The 17,207-nt window shown below is 37.2% G+C and overlaps 3 protein-coding genes across 4 annotated transcripts; 1 reads left to right on the plus strand and 2 right to left on the minus strand.

Moving 5' to 3' along the window:
* Nucleotides 1-528: 528 nt before the first annotated feature.
* On the minus strand, nt 529-3,230 carry LOC116302102 (calcium/calmodulin-dependent protein kinase type 1). The gene is made up of 2 exons (XM_031711300.2): nt 2,774-3,230; nt 529-1,651 (listed from the first exon to the last, which is right to left on the minus strand). The coding sequence occupies exons 1-2, from the start codon at nt 3,182-3,184 to the stop codon at nt 968-970; spliced, it is 1,095 nt and encodes a 364-aa protein (XP_031567160.2). The 5' UTR covers nt 3,185-3,230; the 3' UTR covers nt 529-967.
* A 1,995-nt stretch (nt 3,231-5,225) lies between these two features.
* LOC116302101 (sterol carrier protein 2) lies at nt 5,226-10,092 on the minus strand. Of its 2 annotated transcripts, XM_089040672.1 has the most exons (12): nt 9,507-9,565; nt 9,389-9,426; nt 9,202-9,306; nt 9,059-9,076; nt 8,512-8,634; nt 8,019-8,167; nt 7,256-7,513; nt 6,835-7,023; nt 6,637-6,724; nt 6,282-6,347; nt 6,141-6,193; nt 5,226-5,760 (listed from the first exon to the last, which is right to left on the minus strand). In XM_089040672.1, exons 1-12 carry the CDS (start codon nt 9,548-9,550, stop codon nt 5,620-5,622), a joined length of 1,272 nt encoding a protein of 423 aa, XP_088896798.1. In that variant the 5' UTR covers nt 9,551-9,565; the 3' UTR covers nt 5,226-5,619. The 2 variants fall into 2 exon arrangements, with proteins under 2 accessions (XP_088896798.1, XP_088896797.1); XM_089040671.1 differs by lacking the exons at nt 5,226-5,760; nt 6,141-6,193 and adding an exon at nt 9,955-10,092 and having other exon boundaries at nt 6,272-6,347; nt 9,507-9,642.
* Nucleotides 9,654-14,395, plus strand: LOC116302098 (uncharacterized). Its single transcript, XM_031711297.2, has 7 exons — nt 9,654-9,961; nt 10,045-10,123; nt 10,574-10,649; nt 10,863-10,930; nt 11,679-11,813; nt 12,135-12,232; nt 12,328-14,395. The coding sequence occupies exons 1-7, from the start codon at nt 9,759-9,761 to the stop codon at nt 13,322-13,324; spliced, it is 1,656 nt and encodes a 551-aa protein (XP_031567157.1). The 5' UTR covers nt 9,654-9,758; the 3' UTR covers nt 13,325-14,395.
* The last annotated feature ends 2,812 nt before the right edge of the window (nt 14,396-17,207 follow it).

Consider the following 17,207-nt stretch of genomic DNA (forward strand, 5'->3'; position numbering starts at 1 on the left):
TGACAACAAAATTGATAAATTCTAAGTGTAAGAGATATCGAAAGAGATTTTGCGATTTCTTTTGTTATATTAACCAACTTGGCAAGCAGATAAAATATCAGGAACATTGGAAATATCACCACAGAAGAAATCCTACCCGGTTGAATGAATCCTTGGCTAGGTGCAACAGAATAAGAGGTAAGCCATGGTAATTTAGTATTTTTTTAAACTGGGATAAGAAAATGGGAATACCCCTTTTTACAGTTCCATTCAGTGACCACAAATAATAGTTCCTAGCTGAGGCTGGAGTTCCGCGCATATCAAAACTACAGTTTATCATGTGCGGTAACTCTAGTCTCGGCTAGGAACTATTATTTGTGATCACTGAATGGAACTGCAAAAAGGAGTATTGTATTTTTAATTGAAAAGAAATTCAAAATTTCTTTCCCCTCCTCTCTATCTTTCCCTTCCAGGCTACAATCTTGTATTTCCCAAAAATGCATGATTTGGGAGTAACAACGCTACAATAATGTAAAGGACAGCATTGACTTCTTTGATCATTTTTTTATTATGAAATAAATATTTTTTTTAGATTGATTTATTCAATGTTGATGTTACGAATTGTCAGTAAAATAAATAGTTATAAGGTTGACAAATGTAACTCTAAATATAACCTTAAAACCTAATAGCCAACTTGATTCATAATTGAAAAAATCTAGGGTAATTTTTCAGTGACATACTTGCCCTCAAATTATTTACATTATTTTTAAAAAAGAGTCTTAAATTTCTATCCATGTAATGAATTCAAAATTTGGAATATTGAATTCCAAGATCCAGAATCTACAATTGTCCAATCTATTTATTCCTCGCTATTCTTTGAATAGCAGTTAGGTGCTTCTATGCTAGAGCCTCTCTGCTAGAGTAGGCTAATTTTACAAGATTGTGAGATTCAGATTCCAGATATTCCTGATTCCGTTGTGGTGACGTCTTATTCAAATACTGATTCCAGTTCAGATTGAAATGAATGATTGTGATGGACTGGTAAAGGAGACTTCAGTTCTCCTCGTTCAGAAAGTCTTCTACTAGCACTTTTGACATTAGCTCTTTTAAACTTAATCATCGCTCTAATACCACTAATGACTGCCAAGAAATCTCTCTTCCTTTCTCGTTCCAACGAGACTTTCCTCCCAAGAGCTCCATCGGACACAGCTTGGTGGTTTAATGCTTGAGCAGCAGTGAGCCTACCCTCGGGTTGAGGAACGATAAGGCTTCTTACAAGATCTTTTGTCGTGGTTTTGATATTATCCCAATAAGGAGAAGGCATTGTATAATGCCCTCTTAGTATTGATAACAACAACTGTTCGTCACTGCTGCTCCAAAACGGTGGATACCCTGCCAGCATCAAATACAGTATAACCCCAGTAGACCACACATCAACTGCGCAGCCTATTGGTTCCTCGAGGATTGTCTCTGGCGCAAGAAACATGGCGGCGCCGCCAGCTTCACAGGTGATGACGTCAGAGTCACTTGGAAGCCTCTGTGCTAGCCCGAAGTCTGTGACTTTGATAATAAGATCGCTGTCGTCTTGTGGGCGCTGTATTAACAGGTTATCTGGTTTGATGTCCCTGTGGACTATTCTTTGGCTGTGGAGGTATTCCAAGGCTTCAAGTAACTAAAGAAAAAGTGAAATAACTTGTGAGAGGAGTCGTGAGATGAACGCAGAAATTGTAAGCTGGCCCATGCAGACAAAAAAGATATATGGCGTGACAACGTGACGGGGAAAATCCCCCGCCATATATTACCCAGAACAAAGACGAAAACCATTAACAATTTAACTGCCTGGTTCTTAAGAATACTAGCAATTTAAAATTGTTGCAGAATAATCAGTTCCCAAGAGCATATAGTTAAAAAGGTTTCATTTCACAAACTACATGATAGACCAGTCGATAGAGAAGCTGTATGTGGATGTTTGCTCCCTAGTAGACGAGTATGTAAGATTTTGAAACATCACAGGCTATGAGCAATTCCTTCTTTCATTCCCCTTCACACACGGACATCCATGCAATAATACGCTGTGCGCTTGTCGCACTATGCCGCGCGCGACAGATTTTCCAGGAAACCACCGTCGCAGGATACGAACACCGTTTCCTACCCCTCTATACATGAAAATCTCACGAACTCCGGATTTGAAGAAAAAAATTTAGATCAAAAGGACAACGTCTAGTGATGCAATAAGGGTAGACCTGTCTTGCGTATTTGAACTTAGATTTGGCTTCGACGCTAATTACTCTTGAGGTCTGAATGACGTCAGAAGAAGGGCTTCAATCTCTTTTGAAATAACTTTTAAATGATGAAATAGTTTTCGAAGACGAAAATTAACTTGTTTTAAAACCTCAGTCATTTCAAACTTGCAGCAGTTTACTAAGTATTTGTGGGTCGTGGCTGTCCAATTTCAATTGGGATATGAGTAATGTCCGTAAGTGGGCATCACACTAACGGCAAACGGCTAAATATATCAATGAAATTATACTCTCCCGCCGAGTTGACGATAAATCCGCATTCAAATTTTAAAAGGTTGTGTTTTAAAATCATATACTGATTACAGTGATCAGTGTAATTCAGAAAAAAAGTTCTTTTTCAAAATGATAGCTCCGTAGTTCCTCACAATAATCGCAAGTATCACTGACTGAAAAGTTAATAAAACCGGCTTAAAATTTTAGCCCATTTGTTTTAATTTCTTTTGCTTTAAGATTTTCAAGCTTGGGACGCATTTATGGTAGTTTGCCGCACATACCTGTTTTGTTATACGCAGCGCTTGCTTTTCTGTATAGACAGTCTGATTAATGATTTCATCAAATAAACTCCCACCATCTACTAGCTCCATCACAAGATAAATAGTATCCCCTTCTGTGAACGATTGATGTAGCACCACAATATTTTCGTGTCGAAGATCTTTCAGGATTTCTACTTCTTGTTCGATCTTGGCTTTGTATTCAACATCACCATTGCAATCTAACTCTTTTGCCGCAAAAGAACTCCCAGTGTCTTTATCGATGCATCTGAACACCTTAGCAAAAGAGCCCTCACCGAGTACTTCAAAAAAATCAAAAGTCTTTCCTAAAGTTCCTCTTTGAGAATTTTTTGAATCAAAAGGTTTGAGCATGTCTGAGTTTTTTACGTCCTGAAGAGGTAGAATGGTAGGCATATTCACTTGTTCTAAAGCCTTTAGTATATAATGAAAGTTCACTTATGGTGTTTATATATATAGACGAGGGAGGGCGAAACGCTCATTAAAATAAGTGTATCTCAGCACGTGATGGATAGGGATGATAGTAGCATACTCGACCTTTAGCTTAGCGGCTACTGTGACGTACGAAACGCAGGAAATACTAATTAGTTCCAGATTACGATCAAAATGAATTATCTTTACACAACATTTTCGACGCTCTAACGAAATGAAATATATATATATATAGATTTCTAGAGTTAAGTTTTACTAACGGTTATACTTCCTGAGTACTAGAGTTCTTTTTCGTTCACAATTTAATTTTCTCTTACCATCGCTCCCCATGTCTATTATTTTTCCCTCTTTTTTCGTCAAAGGCGAACCGTAGGGCTGGTCGTCACATGACCTCGCCCAAACAAACATCCAGATTCACCACACAAAGCATATTTTTAAGACGCTTTTTGAAAGGTCAAAAATTAAAGAAATTTTCCGGTTCGTCCTCACACCACACCTCGACCGCAACGCCTTAGTTGGTCTATTTATGGCGATGAGAACACACCCATACAATTCTCTGGATAACTATTACTGTAATTGGCTCAATTTCCTTTTTACTGATTGGTTAATAGCAGCGGTGGTCAGTTATCGATCCCGATGTCTACGGTCGTTTTCGCCAAGATGAATTTACGATCAATGATCTACCGTACCGCGTTTGCGAACCATATCGATGCTAGACCGAAGGCACTGTAGTTGTTCTTTTCGACGTGACTGAATGAGGATAATTTTCACTATTGAATGCTAAATAATTAGTATCCGCTAACTTAATGGTAACTCATAATAACTAGCAAGGGATATAAAACAAACCGCGAACAAACAAAAATCCAAATAAATTAAAAACAACTGACCCAATAATAATCCTCAGCAAGAGGGGTGGTTTGGAAAATAAATAATCTATTAGTCCCTTCGCTCTTCCGTCCGTTCCTCATTCCACTTCATCAACAGTACCGAAACAAGGTTCAGGCAAATCTGCGCAGTACCCTGAGAATAAGGAAACGCCGGTGTATACTTTTTTGGTCGAACTAGAAGTTGGCCGGTTTCTAAATGTGATTTTATCTTTGCCGGATTTCTGGAGATAAGCTGTTAAAGGCATGCATGTTCAAAACGGTTGGTTCACTTAAAGTCATCCAATACTTTCAGACTAGGCGACTCACACAGAGCAAAAAGAGCAAAGGACAGAAGGAGATGACAGCAGAGGAGGAGGAGTAAAGGAAATTAGAGTAAAAGATTAATCTCGACTTTGATTAATGAAAAAATAGAAGGAAGGGCGACTAATAAATCGAAAGTGATGCATGATGATCTGCAGATTCCTGTATGACAGCGAGGTAAACTGATATTGATACTAATCCATACGGGATAGAATAGAGAGGTTAATGGGTCATTAATGCTAATGCTCTTAGACATCACAGAAGTTAATGACCTTTTTTTTTTCCCAGTCGCTCTGGTTCGACGGCTTTCTTTCCTTAGTTGAATTAGTTTCGAATTAGTATTTCGAATCCTTTGTCAATTCGAGAAACCTTGAGAACGAACGCATGCAAATCAAAGTCTAATATAACGAAACTATATTGACTGCTAATCATCTTGACACCGTAGGCACTGAAGGACAAAAGCTGACGCGGGAAAATACTAGGAAAAAGCTCTTTTTTTATTACTATTATTGACAGCTACCATTTTTCATCTGATGTACGAGAATTTAATATAAATTGCATATTTTCAGTCAGTTGGTTCAGTATATTTGAATGAGTTTTTATGAAATTCGATTTAGTTGCCGCGTAGATGTTTTATTTCATCAATCAAAATGCCTATCCCTTCCTTTTCTCATTCTTCTCCACCCATTTAACACTCGACCCGTCAGATAGTCTGAAGAAAGTACACCACAAGAATCAGATCATTTTGAAAATTTCGCTGGAGAAAAGCCCTTCCCTTTTGAAAAATAAGGTAGCAAATAAAAATACAAGATTTCAAATTTCTGTGTAGAAGTAAAATCATTTTAATTGTTTTAATAGAGCGTTTTCACGTGACGTCACAGCAATACAATGACAAAACAATACATTTTCTATCCTCCGGAAATTGAATATACTTTGTACTTTCTTAAATTAAATTTTGCCGCCAATTTTGAACTCTTCGCAACAGACATTATTTTTGATGAGTCTTCTGTAAGGAGTCTTCTGTAATTAAGAAGACCCTAATTTTGGAGAACAAGGATGGTGTAACCCGTCTCTCACCTCTGGCGCGTGATCCTGACTCAGCATCACACGTGAGTAGAATTTGTTAGGATCTTTTTTTTTTTTTTTTTTTTTTTTGGCTCTGGGTTCTCCGGTTTTGCATTCAAATATATATAATTCAATTTTTTTCTTTTGTCAAAGTTTTGCAGTAGTCGTAGGACTTCTAGGTTTAAACGTCCTATACATTGTGACTACAGCAGCTCCTCCGATACCAAAGTTGTGTTGCAGTGCAATTCGTGCTCCGTCAACTTGTCTTTTACCCGCCTCGCCACGAAGCTGTGAACATAAAGAAAAAAAACCGGTATACAAATCAGTCAGTCACGCTGCTACTCAGCAGTGGGTCGAGCAGAAATATGGTTGGCAGGTCAGTCGGTTAGTTGTCAAGCAGATTCATCTGGTCGGTTATCTGGTCGGTTATCTGGTCGGTGGGTCGATTGGTTGGACGGCAACTACTCAGCCAAACAATGGGTCACTGAGCAGAAACATGTATATGGTCGGTCTTCTCGTTGGTCGGTAGGTCGGTTGGCAACCATTCAGTGAAACAGTATGTCAAGCAAAAACATATGGTCGGTTCTAGTGGGTAGGTTGGTTGGTTGGTCGGTCAGTCAATAAGACAGAATGACAAATATGGAATAAATATGGAATAACTTCTTTACCTGCCAAACTAGTTCAGCACATTGAGCCAGACCTGTTGCTCCAATAGGATGACCTGTGTGTTTAACGACAAAAAGTTAGGCATCATGACCAGTCGACATCTCCCCCACCCCCACCCCCTATGGCCCAACTTGTCTACTTGCCTTTAGATTCTAGTCCTCCTGAAGGATTCACAACCCATCGTCTACCGAGTCTGCATATCTCACCACCTGTAGAAAGGCACATATTTTTTTATTTTTATTTTAAATTTGTTGTACTATTCAAGCCTTTTACCAGGGGTGGTTCCAAGATGTAAACGAAATCCCCCTCTCCCTCTTTTGACTTTACTTCAACCATAAAATGGCAAATACGTATCCCCCTTTCTGTAATCCTGGCGATGGCCCTGCAATGTCAACACTCTAGCTCATATGCATATGCTAGTCGATGTTGTTGTTGCTGCTCCTGCTCCTGCTCCTGCTATTGTTGTCGTTACTGCTGCCATAACTTCATGTTACTTACCAGATTTATTAGGTATCCACTCTGCTTCATCTATTAACTGTCCTCCTTTGCCTTCACTACATAGACCAAGAGCCTCATACATAAACAACTGGAATAAGACAAATAAGACTTAACCAAACGAGCGACAAAGGGAAACCTCTATTCTTGGCAAGAAGATGTCATGAACTTAAGACTTTTGTTTACAAAAAAATAGATTACCTCATTACATGAAAAGCAGTCATGCACTTCCATGACATCAACATCACGTGGGGTCAGCCCAGATGATTTATAGCAAAACTGTGCAGCCTTCTTTGCCATATCATAGCCACACAAGTTTCTGTATGTATTACCAAATGATGATGGCATATCTGTGACCATTTGTTGTGCAATGATTTCCACAGCTTTATCCTATCAAATGTAAGGATAAAGAAAAGTTTGTTTACTGACAAATTTGTATTCCTGCATTCTGATTGGCTGTATTTGCTAAGGCGTAAAGGTATAAAGATTAACACCTGGTCATCGGAACTTGTCCAGTCCAATCTTTGCCTTACTGGTCAATTTGAGCTAGACTATGAGGCATGATCAAGCTAAAAACTAAATTAATCAGTTGTTATTTTTAGCCCTGGTGTAGGAACAATACCTGCAGTCCATGTGACATCATAAAAGCCTTGGAACATATCACTGCCGCAGCAGACCCATCAGCAGTTGGCGAAGACATCACCAATGAGATAGGATCGCATACCATCCTACTTGTAATTTTGTCCATTGGGATTTCCTTTCTTATGGAAGCATATGGATTGTGGACACTTTGTTTATGGTTCTTATGGGATATCTTTGCATATTGTTGCAATGAGGTGCCATATTTTTGCGAGTGTTCTCTTGCCGCATAAGCAAACATCTGTAAAATAGGGGGAAATGTTTGCTTAATGATGTTACAGTGCAATTACTATAACCGGAGACACTTAGACAGTGAAAACCAATTAAATTGTAGAATAAAAGCAAAACATTCCAACTTTGGGTAGTGGAGCCAATCAGAAATCAGCAGAAAGCAATAGCCTATCAACAGATCTTGTATTCCCATGAGAAAATGGCGATCGCTATTTAGTTGTTTAAACGTAACATCAGAATCAAATTACAATTATTGTGCAGTCTACGTTTCTGATTGGCTCCACTACCTAAAGTTGGAATGTATTGTTTCTATTCTACATTCTAATTGGTTCTCTTGTCTAATCAGTCTAAGTGGCTACAGTTACAGTAGTTGCAAAGACCTTTTCTGACAAACAAGGAGTGATAGAGAGAAGGAATGAGGCAACTGGAATGAAGGAAGGAAGGAAGGAAGGAAGGAAGGAAGGAAAGGTCAACATTTCAAAAGATTAGAATACCCCCATTTCAACTCTATGTACCTTAATGATATCAGAAGTAACAGCATTTAGCCGAGGATTAACCAGTCCTGGTTTTGCACCCATTTTCTCCATGTGGCTTACGTGTCTTCTGATGGGTGAAGCCCTGTCCTGAAATTTCTCTGACAGTCCTCGTTCCATCTTCTCAAAACCTTATATTACAAATAGCATTATTGGTAGCACTAGTAGCAGGTAACTCAAGAGAGGCTAAAGGATTATTTGTTGTACCTTTATTCAGGCAATAGCCATCCACTCAAAGTTGCAGCACTGAGCTATATCCCAGTGGAATTATAATTTTGTGCTGCAAACATTTTCTCATATTTTCATGAATTTTCAGGAAACAATTTAATCAAATATAATCAGCTTTTTGTGATCAGAGTTTTAGATTCTGGGATATTCTAGCTGAATCTTTGAGCTTGAGGGGAAATAGCAGCTAACTTAGGGGAGATGGAGCCAAGAATATAATGGACAAGAATGATTAACTTGTTGTACTTACCGACAGCTAGAACACACTGGTACTGTCCACTAAGAACCATTAGTCTTGCTAACATAATTGCCGATGATGCTGATGAGCAGTTGTTGTTTGTATTGAATACAGGGACACCTGTTAGACCAAGCTCTGCAATGGAATTTTATTATAATCATCATCATCATCAACACACCATCATCATCATCACACCATCATCATCATCACACCATCATCATCATCACACCATCATCATCACCACACCATCATCATCAACACACCATCGTCATCAACACACCATGCCCATCGTCATCACCACCACATCATCACAGCATCATTGCCAATATCTTGATGCAATCATCATCACCCTCTCATCATCATCGCCATTATCATCATCAAATCATCATCACATCATCTTTACATCATCATTATCAGCAGCAGCATCACCACACATATCATCATTATCTTTATCATCAGCATCAGTCATCATTATAACCTTCAATATTCATTTTATTCATTTATTTATTCATTCCACATTTAACTTTGGTACATGTTCTGACAACACTCTCTTACATACCATATACTGCTCTTTGCCCTACGAATAACAAAAATAAAATACATTAGGGAATGGTTTATTTGCTATGGTACATTCAAAATCTGACAAAACAAATCTTGCCAACAAACAACCTTGAAGAAAACTTGTCCCTAACTTATACAAACCTGACGTTGGTTCTCCGTAGCAATAACTAGCTGCTACTGCATCAACTAGACTGTATGGTATGCCAGCATCATTAAGAGCAGTCGTTCCTGCTTCCCGCGCCATATCTATTGAATTAAAAAAAAAAAAGATTATATGAGAGCACGAGAGAGATCGCACTGGGATCAAATTAAAGTCCACATAACAAACCTGGATAGTCCCAATTCTTGGTTAACGGCTTCTCAAACCTAAAATTAAGATAATATGATTTCATGAATTTGATTAGCTGAGTCGAAGTATTTGATTTTTTAAAGGATTTTTCACTAACTTTGTCATCCCAACTCCAACAACATAAACACTTTTGTCCGCCATCTTGGATTATATGTCTGCCACAGGAAGCCCAAAAGTAAACACAGATGGAATGGAGTCCTATGATTGGTTAATTTTGTCATCTGAGGCTAATGCTTTGCGGGACCAAGAAGAAAAAGAAAGTAAAATGTGATTTGACTCCGACTTTCGAGTCCCAAGAAATTCCATTTATCAGCTAATTTTTGAATCAAAATGTAAACCCTAAGCCGTCATGTCGGTGGTAGATGCTGCATCCTACCTGAAGGATGCCACAATAGGTGCAGGGAACGTTTTTCGGGACACTGTTGTTAGATTTTGTCTGTCATTTTGTACCGTGGTTGCTTTGGTATGGGTTGCGGTTCTCATGTACATCAGCTTCTACTATGCATATATGCCGACAGTTCACTACACTCAGCCAGTTTACTTACAATTCTCGTGAGTATTAAAACCATTCTTTCTTCTCCATTTATGTCTGCAAATGCTTCTAACTTATGTTTTTTTATATTCTTATTTACAAGGACGGACTGTAACAGCAGACCACGGGAAGGTCTCTGTTCTTTCCCTGAAGCTAATGTGAGCCTTAGTAAAGGCGAGAGGGTAAGTCAACGCTGAGTCTAAAAAACATAAATGTATTCTTTAAGATGTAGAATATTTATGAAGATAACACAGGATTTCATAGTCTGCCTTGATATTCGTGGTGGGAAGTCATGAGGGTGTTGACATGAAGCATGTCACTACATGTTCAAACAAATCACGTATGACAAAGCATTTTTTTTATATTCTTATTATTTTTCATTTTCTTTTTTTTTCACTCTATAAAGCTGTGCTCAAATTTTTTTGGGACAAGGAACTTGAAAGGGACTATTTGCATTAAGGTGTCAAACTAGATTGCACTTTTGCAGCAGTTGCGAGAAGTGTTGCCAAGGTGGATGTATGGTGCAACTTTGCATTTCCATGCTATGTTGCATATTGATTCGTAGATTGTAATAATAGCATTGTATTGACTATAATTTACTGAATAAATGTTGTCATTTTATTATCCTTTAGATATTGATGAGAGGCCAAAAGTATCAAGTGTTTCTTGATTTAGACATGCCTTATTCACCTGTAAATGAAAGACTAGGTACGTTTTATTCCATTTTTCAGATTCGTTTGTTAATAATAGTTATGTGTCCCAGGGGTCCAATTTTTTCTTGATGTTCTTTTGAATTCCTTATCTTTTACTAGCCAAAAGAAAATTGCCAAAACTTTAAAATAAATTATTGGGGTACATGTTACATCATAGCTAACATGTTGGTTGACAATAACAAAGCATTCTTCTGTTATACTCATACAGGAATGTTCATGGTGAATGTTAATTTTTTGTCAAACTCAGGGAAGGTTGTAGCTACATCATCAAAATCAGTAAGTAACCTATAAGTTAGAAATGTGCTTTAATCATTTTATAAATTATTGAAATTACTCCAGAAGCATAATACTTGAAATAAAATATTGAAAACAAAGCAAAGAAACTCGGTTTTTAAAAACAAGTGGGAGTAAAATAATAAGACTAGTTGAGAAAACTATGCCAACAAACAACAATAAATATCACATATGCCTTCTAAGATTTACTTTTCTGTCAAATGTTTTTTTTTTACCATTTCTCATCCTCAGATATTAATAAACCAATCATATCCCATAGCTGCCAAAACTTAGGGGTTTATTTAGTAAATAGTGTGGGTGATATTCTGGTACCATACCTGACTTGTTTGAGGGCAGATAGTGGAGGAGGTGATATCTCACTTTGTGGTTGCTGCATTTGATAATGCACATCATTCAAGGGACTTCTTGTACTATCACTGTATCAGCTGTCCTACGTGGTAGAGGATACAGCAATGATACATCAAATAATTCAATAAACCATTAATTAAAATTTAAGCGATCTGATAGGGGGTATGTGTTTGCAGTTAAAGACATCCGAAGGATAAAAGTAATTTTTAGAAAAAATGAAGGTACTCTAGTCAGATCTACTGATTATTTTTTAATTCTTAGGGCAAGGGGTTGGCATATTTTCTGGAACTATGTACTTTGGCTCACAAGTTTGATTTCCTTGGCATTTTAGTATGTGTTACAGCTTACAAAAGCTAACCTTACCTTTTCTTTCCATCCACAGTGTATGCTTCACTTTAGATCAGCCCATTTAAAAGTCATGTATTCGGTGTTCATGGCTCTCCCTCTTATATTTGGCTTCACTGAAGAGAAACAGAGTGTACCAGTGAAGTTATTTGAAAATTATGTTGATGATTCAGTAAGTACTTTGTCCATGCAATGATCCATAGGACTGCACACTACATTAAAACGTTTTGTACCAAGTGTTTTATAGTGACCTTCATGTTTTGAACAGTGTCTCACACAATTCTTGGCAAACTACAGTACGTTGTGGTTCACATCCATCGATCCATCCATCCATCCATCCATCCATCCATCCATCCATCCATCCATCCATCCATGCATGCATGAATGAATGAATGAATGAATGAATGAATGATTTATTCACCCTTTTCATTTATTCATGCTTTTTTTATTTATTCATCATTTTCATTCATTCATTTTCATCTTCTTATTTCAGTACCATCCAGTGACTAGTGTTAAAATCATTATCATGGCAAAGCATGTTGAAATATATGGTGCTTTACTAAGAATAGAAGCACAGTTTTCAGGTCTAAGGTAAAAAAATATTCTATTTTTCTTGCATTTCTTCTTCAGTTTTTCCCAGTTTGTAGAAGTCATAATATTTATGTTTTGTTTATCTTTTCCTATAGATTTATTCTGTTCAATTGGCCTATTACATCTGCCTTGGTCTGCATATCAGCAAATTTTATCGTCATCTGTATCATCTTTTTCTTTGCTTACAATGCCTTTACTCCTGAACCGGTTGAACAATCTGTTATTGAGGCAGAAACAGAAGAGGATGGTCAGGAAAGGCTTTACAGCGAAGCACGAAGGAGAGACTTAGGTAGCAGTGTGCGTAGAAGACCAAGAAGCCCAGTTAGAATAACATCTGCATCTTCTGCACAAGAAAATGGTAGGTCCAGCATACCAGCCATTTACACAAGAAACAAAGTACCTTATTTACACTACAGTGCTTCGTCCCTGCACATTTCAACTCCCCGCAAAAACATACCACCACAGCGAAGGCTAAGATCTGCATCTTTTCCTTCGTTCAGGTGGGAAACAAATGACTTTCAAGCAGCGTCTGGTTGGCATGTGGGAGAGATTATACGTAGTTCACCCTGTACACCATGTGGAGACCGTACGCCTGTGCATTTTGGGTTTCAGGTGGGTAATACTCAAAATTGTTCTATCCCTGGTTATGTTACTGCTAAAGACAGTAGAGTTAACGAGAGCAAGTCTGGGATGGATCATGAACCATCCACCACATCATTCACAGTGATTAAGAAAAGTGATTCAGAAGAGAAGATTTCCTTACTGAATAAGAATGATAATATTGGACATAACAGTGAAGCTAAGGTTGGTAACTCTGCTATTGAGGGCAAACCACACCCAAAGTTATCATCGTACACTATAATTGAACCCAAGTCAGGCAAACAGTTCTATAGCTATTCAGATTTTGAAGTCAAGAAAGCCATTGCTATCAAGGAAAAGGAAAATGATCCAATCACGGATAAGCAGTTGAATGGGAATGAACACTTGAAGATGGTAGAAGAAGAAAAGAAGTCTATATTGAGGAGGAGGTCTACGAACAAGACACGATCAAAGTTTGGATTGACTTTTAAGAGGATGTTACCAAAGAGATAGCACACCACGTGATAGGGAGAAGGTGAAAAATCACACAGGAAGACCAAAGAGAAAAGTCATTTATTTGGCGAAAGGAAGATAAGGCAGTCTAATTGGTTTCAAAATGCACCAAAATTCAAGGTAGACAATCCACAGGAAACCAGCTAGAGTATCTGAATCCACAGGAAGACCAGTGAGAGTATCAGAAGAAGACCACTTATGGTCTATGACTAGAGTATCCAAGAATCCACAGGTAGTTCAATTCATAGTTCCGACTCCCCTTAGTAATCAATGCTATGTCCCACAAGCTTAACAAAATAATAATGATTTAGAATATCTCAGAATTTTAGACTCTGATCGCGGAAAATTGATTATAAATTGTTTCAATAGTTTACTCTCATGCGAAAAGAATAGAAAATTGTCTCGTAGTCCTTGTAGTACTCTTTAAAACAGATGCTGTGTAGTTGTTCGTTGGACAAGCTTTTAATTCCACTGGAAAACTACTACAACGGTGATTGGTTCGCTATCATCTGAGTTAGAACTATGAATTATAGCCCACATTTAGAGTAAGCATTGTTAAAATTGTTGCATTGTATAGGTTGCTATCAATAGACGTCACTTCCGGTAATAGCTGCGTTTTTAATGGCTTGTAGAATCTTGGAGGTTGTTTTGATCTCTTGTTTTGTTTTTGTTTGTTTGTTTGGTTTTTTTTTTGGTTTCATGTCGTAAAAATAGTCAAATACAATAGTTTGAGGACTTACTTTGACATGTTTTGACTTCACATCCGCTAGTTGGATTTTATTGTTCTGCCATCTAACCACAGGCAATCCAAGCAGTATTATGAGTGTGGTCACGTGATGGTGCAAAGCCTCTATTTTCCTTACCCTGAAAGCTCAATGGGTTTCCTCTTCAAACGTGACTGGACAGTGTGCGCTGACTTGCTCTTTGATTGGAAGATTTAAAAATTTCAATGTGTTACGTGTCGAGCGCTTCCAATCACAGGTAGCCCAAGCTTGGTTTCTGTGGTGTCATGTTATAAGGAAATGTATGGAGATTCATCAAAAAGTTCAATAAAATCGTTGAAAAGTAAAATATAGCCTCGAAATTTCACCCGATCATTGAGAAATAACACTTCTTTTGCTCTGTGTGGTTATTTTTTGAGTTTAGCCCGTTTTAAGGATTTTTTCCCCCACCAGTAAGAAATAAGAGTAATAATATTTCTTACTGGTGGGGGAAAAAATCCTTAAAACGGGCTAAACTCAAAAAATAACCACACAGAGCAAAAGAAGTGTTGGTAGAAGGTATTACTAGTTACAATAAAAACACTAAAATACCTTACCTGACGTCATCATCATTAACATATATAAACCTTCATAACTCAGAGACGCATCACTCAAATCAAGAAATATTTCACCAATCAACTATTTACTTTATATGTATTGCCAATGGGTTCATTTGCACTTTAAGTCTATATTTAACAAGCAGTCGGGATGTATGCTATTTCTATCATTATAAACAGTCCAATAGTTTTCCGATGAACTTCGGCCACTTATTTTACCAATCAACTATTTACTTTATGCAGAACCAGTACTGAATGTATTGCCAATGGGTTCATTTGCACTTTAAGTCTATATTTAACAAGCAGTCGGGATGTATGCTATTTCTATCATTATAAACAGTCCAATATTTTTCCGATGAACTTCGGACACTTATTTTACCAATCAACTATTTACTTTATGCAGAACCAGTACTGAATGTATTGCCAATGGGTTCATTTGCACTTTAAGTCTATATTTAACAAGCAGTCGGGATGTATGCTATTTCTATCATTATAAACAGTCCAATATTTTTCCGATGAACTTCGGCCACTTATTTTACCAATCAACTATTTACTTTATGCAGAACCAGTACTGAATGTATTGTCAAAGGGTTCATTTGCACTTTAAGTTTATATTTAACAAGCAGTCGGGATGTATGCTATTTCTATCATTATAAACAGTCCAATAGTTTTCCGATGAACTTCGGCCACTTATTTTACCAATCAACTATTTACTTTATGCAGAACCAGTACTGAATGTATTGCCAATGGGTTCATTTGCACTTTAAGTCTATATTTAAAGGGCCACTTGGACGAAAATCGTTCCAAATTTAAAACTCTTTCATTCGAGCTGGAACTTTGCTGAAATAATCTTGAATACATTAAGAACCACCCACTGGAATATCTTTCTAATATTCGAAAGGAAAGGGCCAAAATTTTACGATTTATTTTCGTCCGCCATTAATTTCTTTGACTCACAGAATTCGGCTCAAGAAGACTGGCACGAGTACTTATGACGTCATTTACTCAACCCAAACCAAAACATTGGTGGGTAATGTATGTGCCATGTTCGTAAAACTCGGTTTATTTGGTTTATTCAGAAAATATATAATTTTTCATTCGGTTTCCTAACTACTATATGACCAAACAATGTCTAGGCGCTGAAATTTTTTACTTTCAATAATACTGTCGATCATAATTCGAAAATTTCAATACATCTCGGCACGCCAAGAATCACAACAAAGTAGGACGCATGGACGAGATTCTAGCGGTTCCATCGCGCGAAGTGACTGAGATATTCGGGATTTATTCGAATCATTTTAAGGATAACAACTTTTCAAGGTATATTTACATACAAGGGCAAAGAGCAACCCCACAATTTGGGTCCGCGAGACATCCGACACAATGAAAGAAAAATCTACGAGCTGAGTGACAGACGCCACTGTCGCGCGAGTAATAAATAAGAAACCTTTGACATGTTCTTTTACAAAGATAATATTAGATAATCGTATGTTTGTACCTATTCAATGCATAATAAACATTTTGAAGCAAATAATAACCGTCCTGTAGTAAATCAGCTAGGAGAATTACGAGCTCACATTCTAAATTATTCGGCACATAGATCTAAGTATATTGTCACAAATCTTTATATCACAACGCAGAATTCATAACATCAATCACTATTACATTACATTGAAACTTCAAATTTAAAATCTTTATATCATGGACAGTATGTAGCAAATACAAATAATGAAATGAACGTAAGGAATTTTTATGAAAACCTCTTCCCAAGCAATTCTTCTTCTTCTAGTTCGGCTTCATCTTCATACATTATAACTTATGGTTCTAACTCTTCAGGATTGACAAAGCGAGCGTCCAAAGGAGTTTCCATTATATTTGAAGAGGTATCAAAGGTTTAAAAAAAGTCTGTTTAGAGATTCTTTTCACGATAACGCGTTTAAAACATCAAATAAACTTCAGGTGATTTAACAAGAAATGTATGGTCAAAACGACGCTAACATGACGGTGTTGAGTAAATGACGTCACAGCGTAAAACTGCTGTACATAATGACTCGTTGGCCGTGACACAAAGAAATTAATGGCGGACGAAAATAAATCGTAAAATTTTGGCCCTTCCCTTTCGAATATTAGAAAGATATTTCAGTGAGTGGTTCTAAATGTGTTCAAGATTATTTCAGCAAAGTTCCAGCTCGAATGAAAGAGTTTTAATTTTGGAACGATTTTCGTCCAAGTGGCCCTTTTAACAAGCAGTCGGGATGTATGCTATTTCTATTATTATAAACAGTCCAATATTTTTCCGATCAACTTCGGCCACTAGGCCTGACCGAATTTAGGCATTTATTTGTAAGGTAACCAAAGTCGCTCGTCGCACATCATTTCTTGAAGTTTTAAATTTAGAAATTCAACCCTAACCGCAGAGGATAAAATGACTCATATTCAAAAGTAAATGAACTCTAGCTTCCGTGATTGTTAGCTCTCCGATTTGAAATTTTTTGACTGTTCTGGCTATTAATTAACTTACAGCAAACGTCAGTTATAACATACACATAAAAAATACTTTAGAAT

The sequence above is a fragment of the Actinia tenebrosa genome, unplaced genomic scaffold, assembly GCF_029948245.1.
Source record: "Actinia tenebrosa isolate PJP-AT-01 unplaced genomic scaffold, QUT_ActTen_1.0 PGA_scaffold8__29_contigs__length_14323225, whole genome shotgun sequence".
NCBI lineage: Eukaryota > Metazoa > Cnidaria > Anthozoa > Actiniaria > Actiniidae > Actinia > Actinia tenebrosa.

Bases quoted from the DNA above. Each gene is read 5' to 3' on its own strand.
- LOC116302101 (XM_089040672.1), bottom strand. From the start codon at position 9,550: ATGGCGGACAAAAGTGTTTATGTTGTTGGAGTTGGGATGACAAA. The intron at 6,194-6,281 runs GCAAGTAGACAA...TTAAACACACAG, and splicing joins AGGAGGACTAGAATCTAAAG to GTCATCCTATTGGAGCAACA. The intron at 5,761-6,140 runs GTAAAGAAGTTA...TTATGTTCACAG, and splicing joins GTGCTGAACTAGTTTGGCAG to CTTCGTGGCGAGGCGGGTAA.
- LOC116302098 (XM_031711297.2), top strand. From the start codon at position 9,759: ATGTCGGTGGTAGATGCTGCATCCTACCTGAAGGATGCCACAATAGGT. The intron at 10,931-11,678 runs GTAAGTAACCTA...TTCCATCCACAG, and splicing joins TAGCTACATCATCAAAATCA to TGTATGCTTCACTTTAGATC. The intron at 12,233-12,327 runs GTAAAAAAATAT...CTTTTCCTATAG, and splicing joins GCACAGTTTTCAGGTCTAAG to ATTTATTCTGTTCAATTGGC.
- LOC116302102 (XM_031711300.2), bottom strand. From the start codon at position 3,184: ATGCCTACCATTCTACCTCTTCAGGACGTAAAAAACTCAGACATGCTC. The intron at 1,652-2,773 runs GTATGTGCGGCA...CTTTTTCTTTAG, and splicing joins CGCTGCGTATAACAAAACAG to TTACTTGAAGCCTTGGAATA.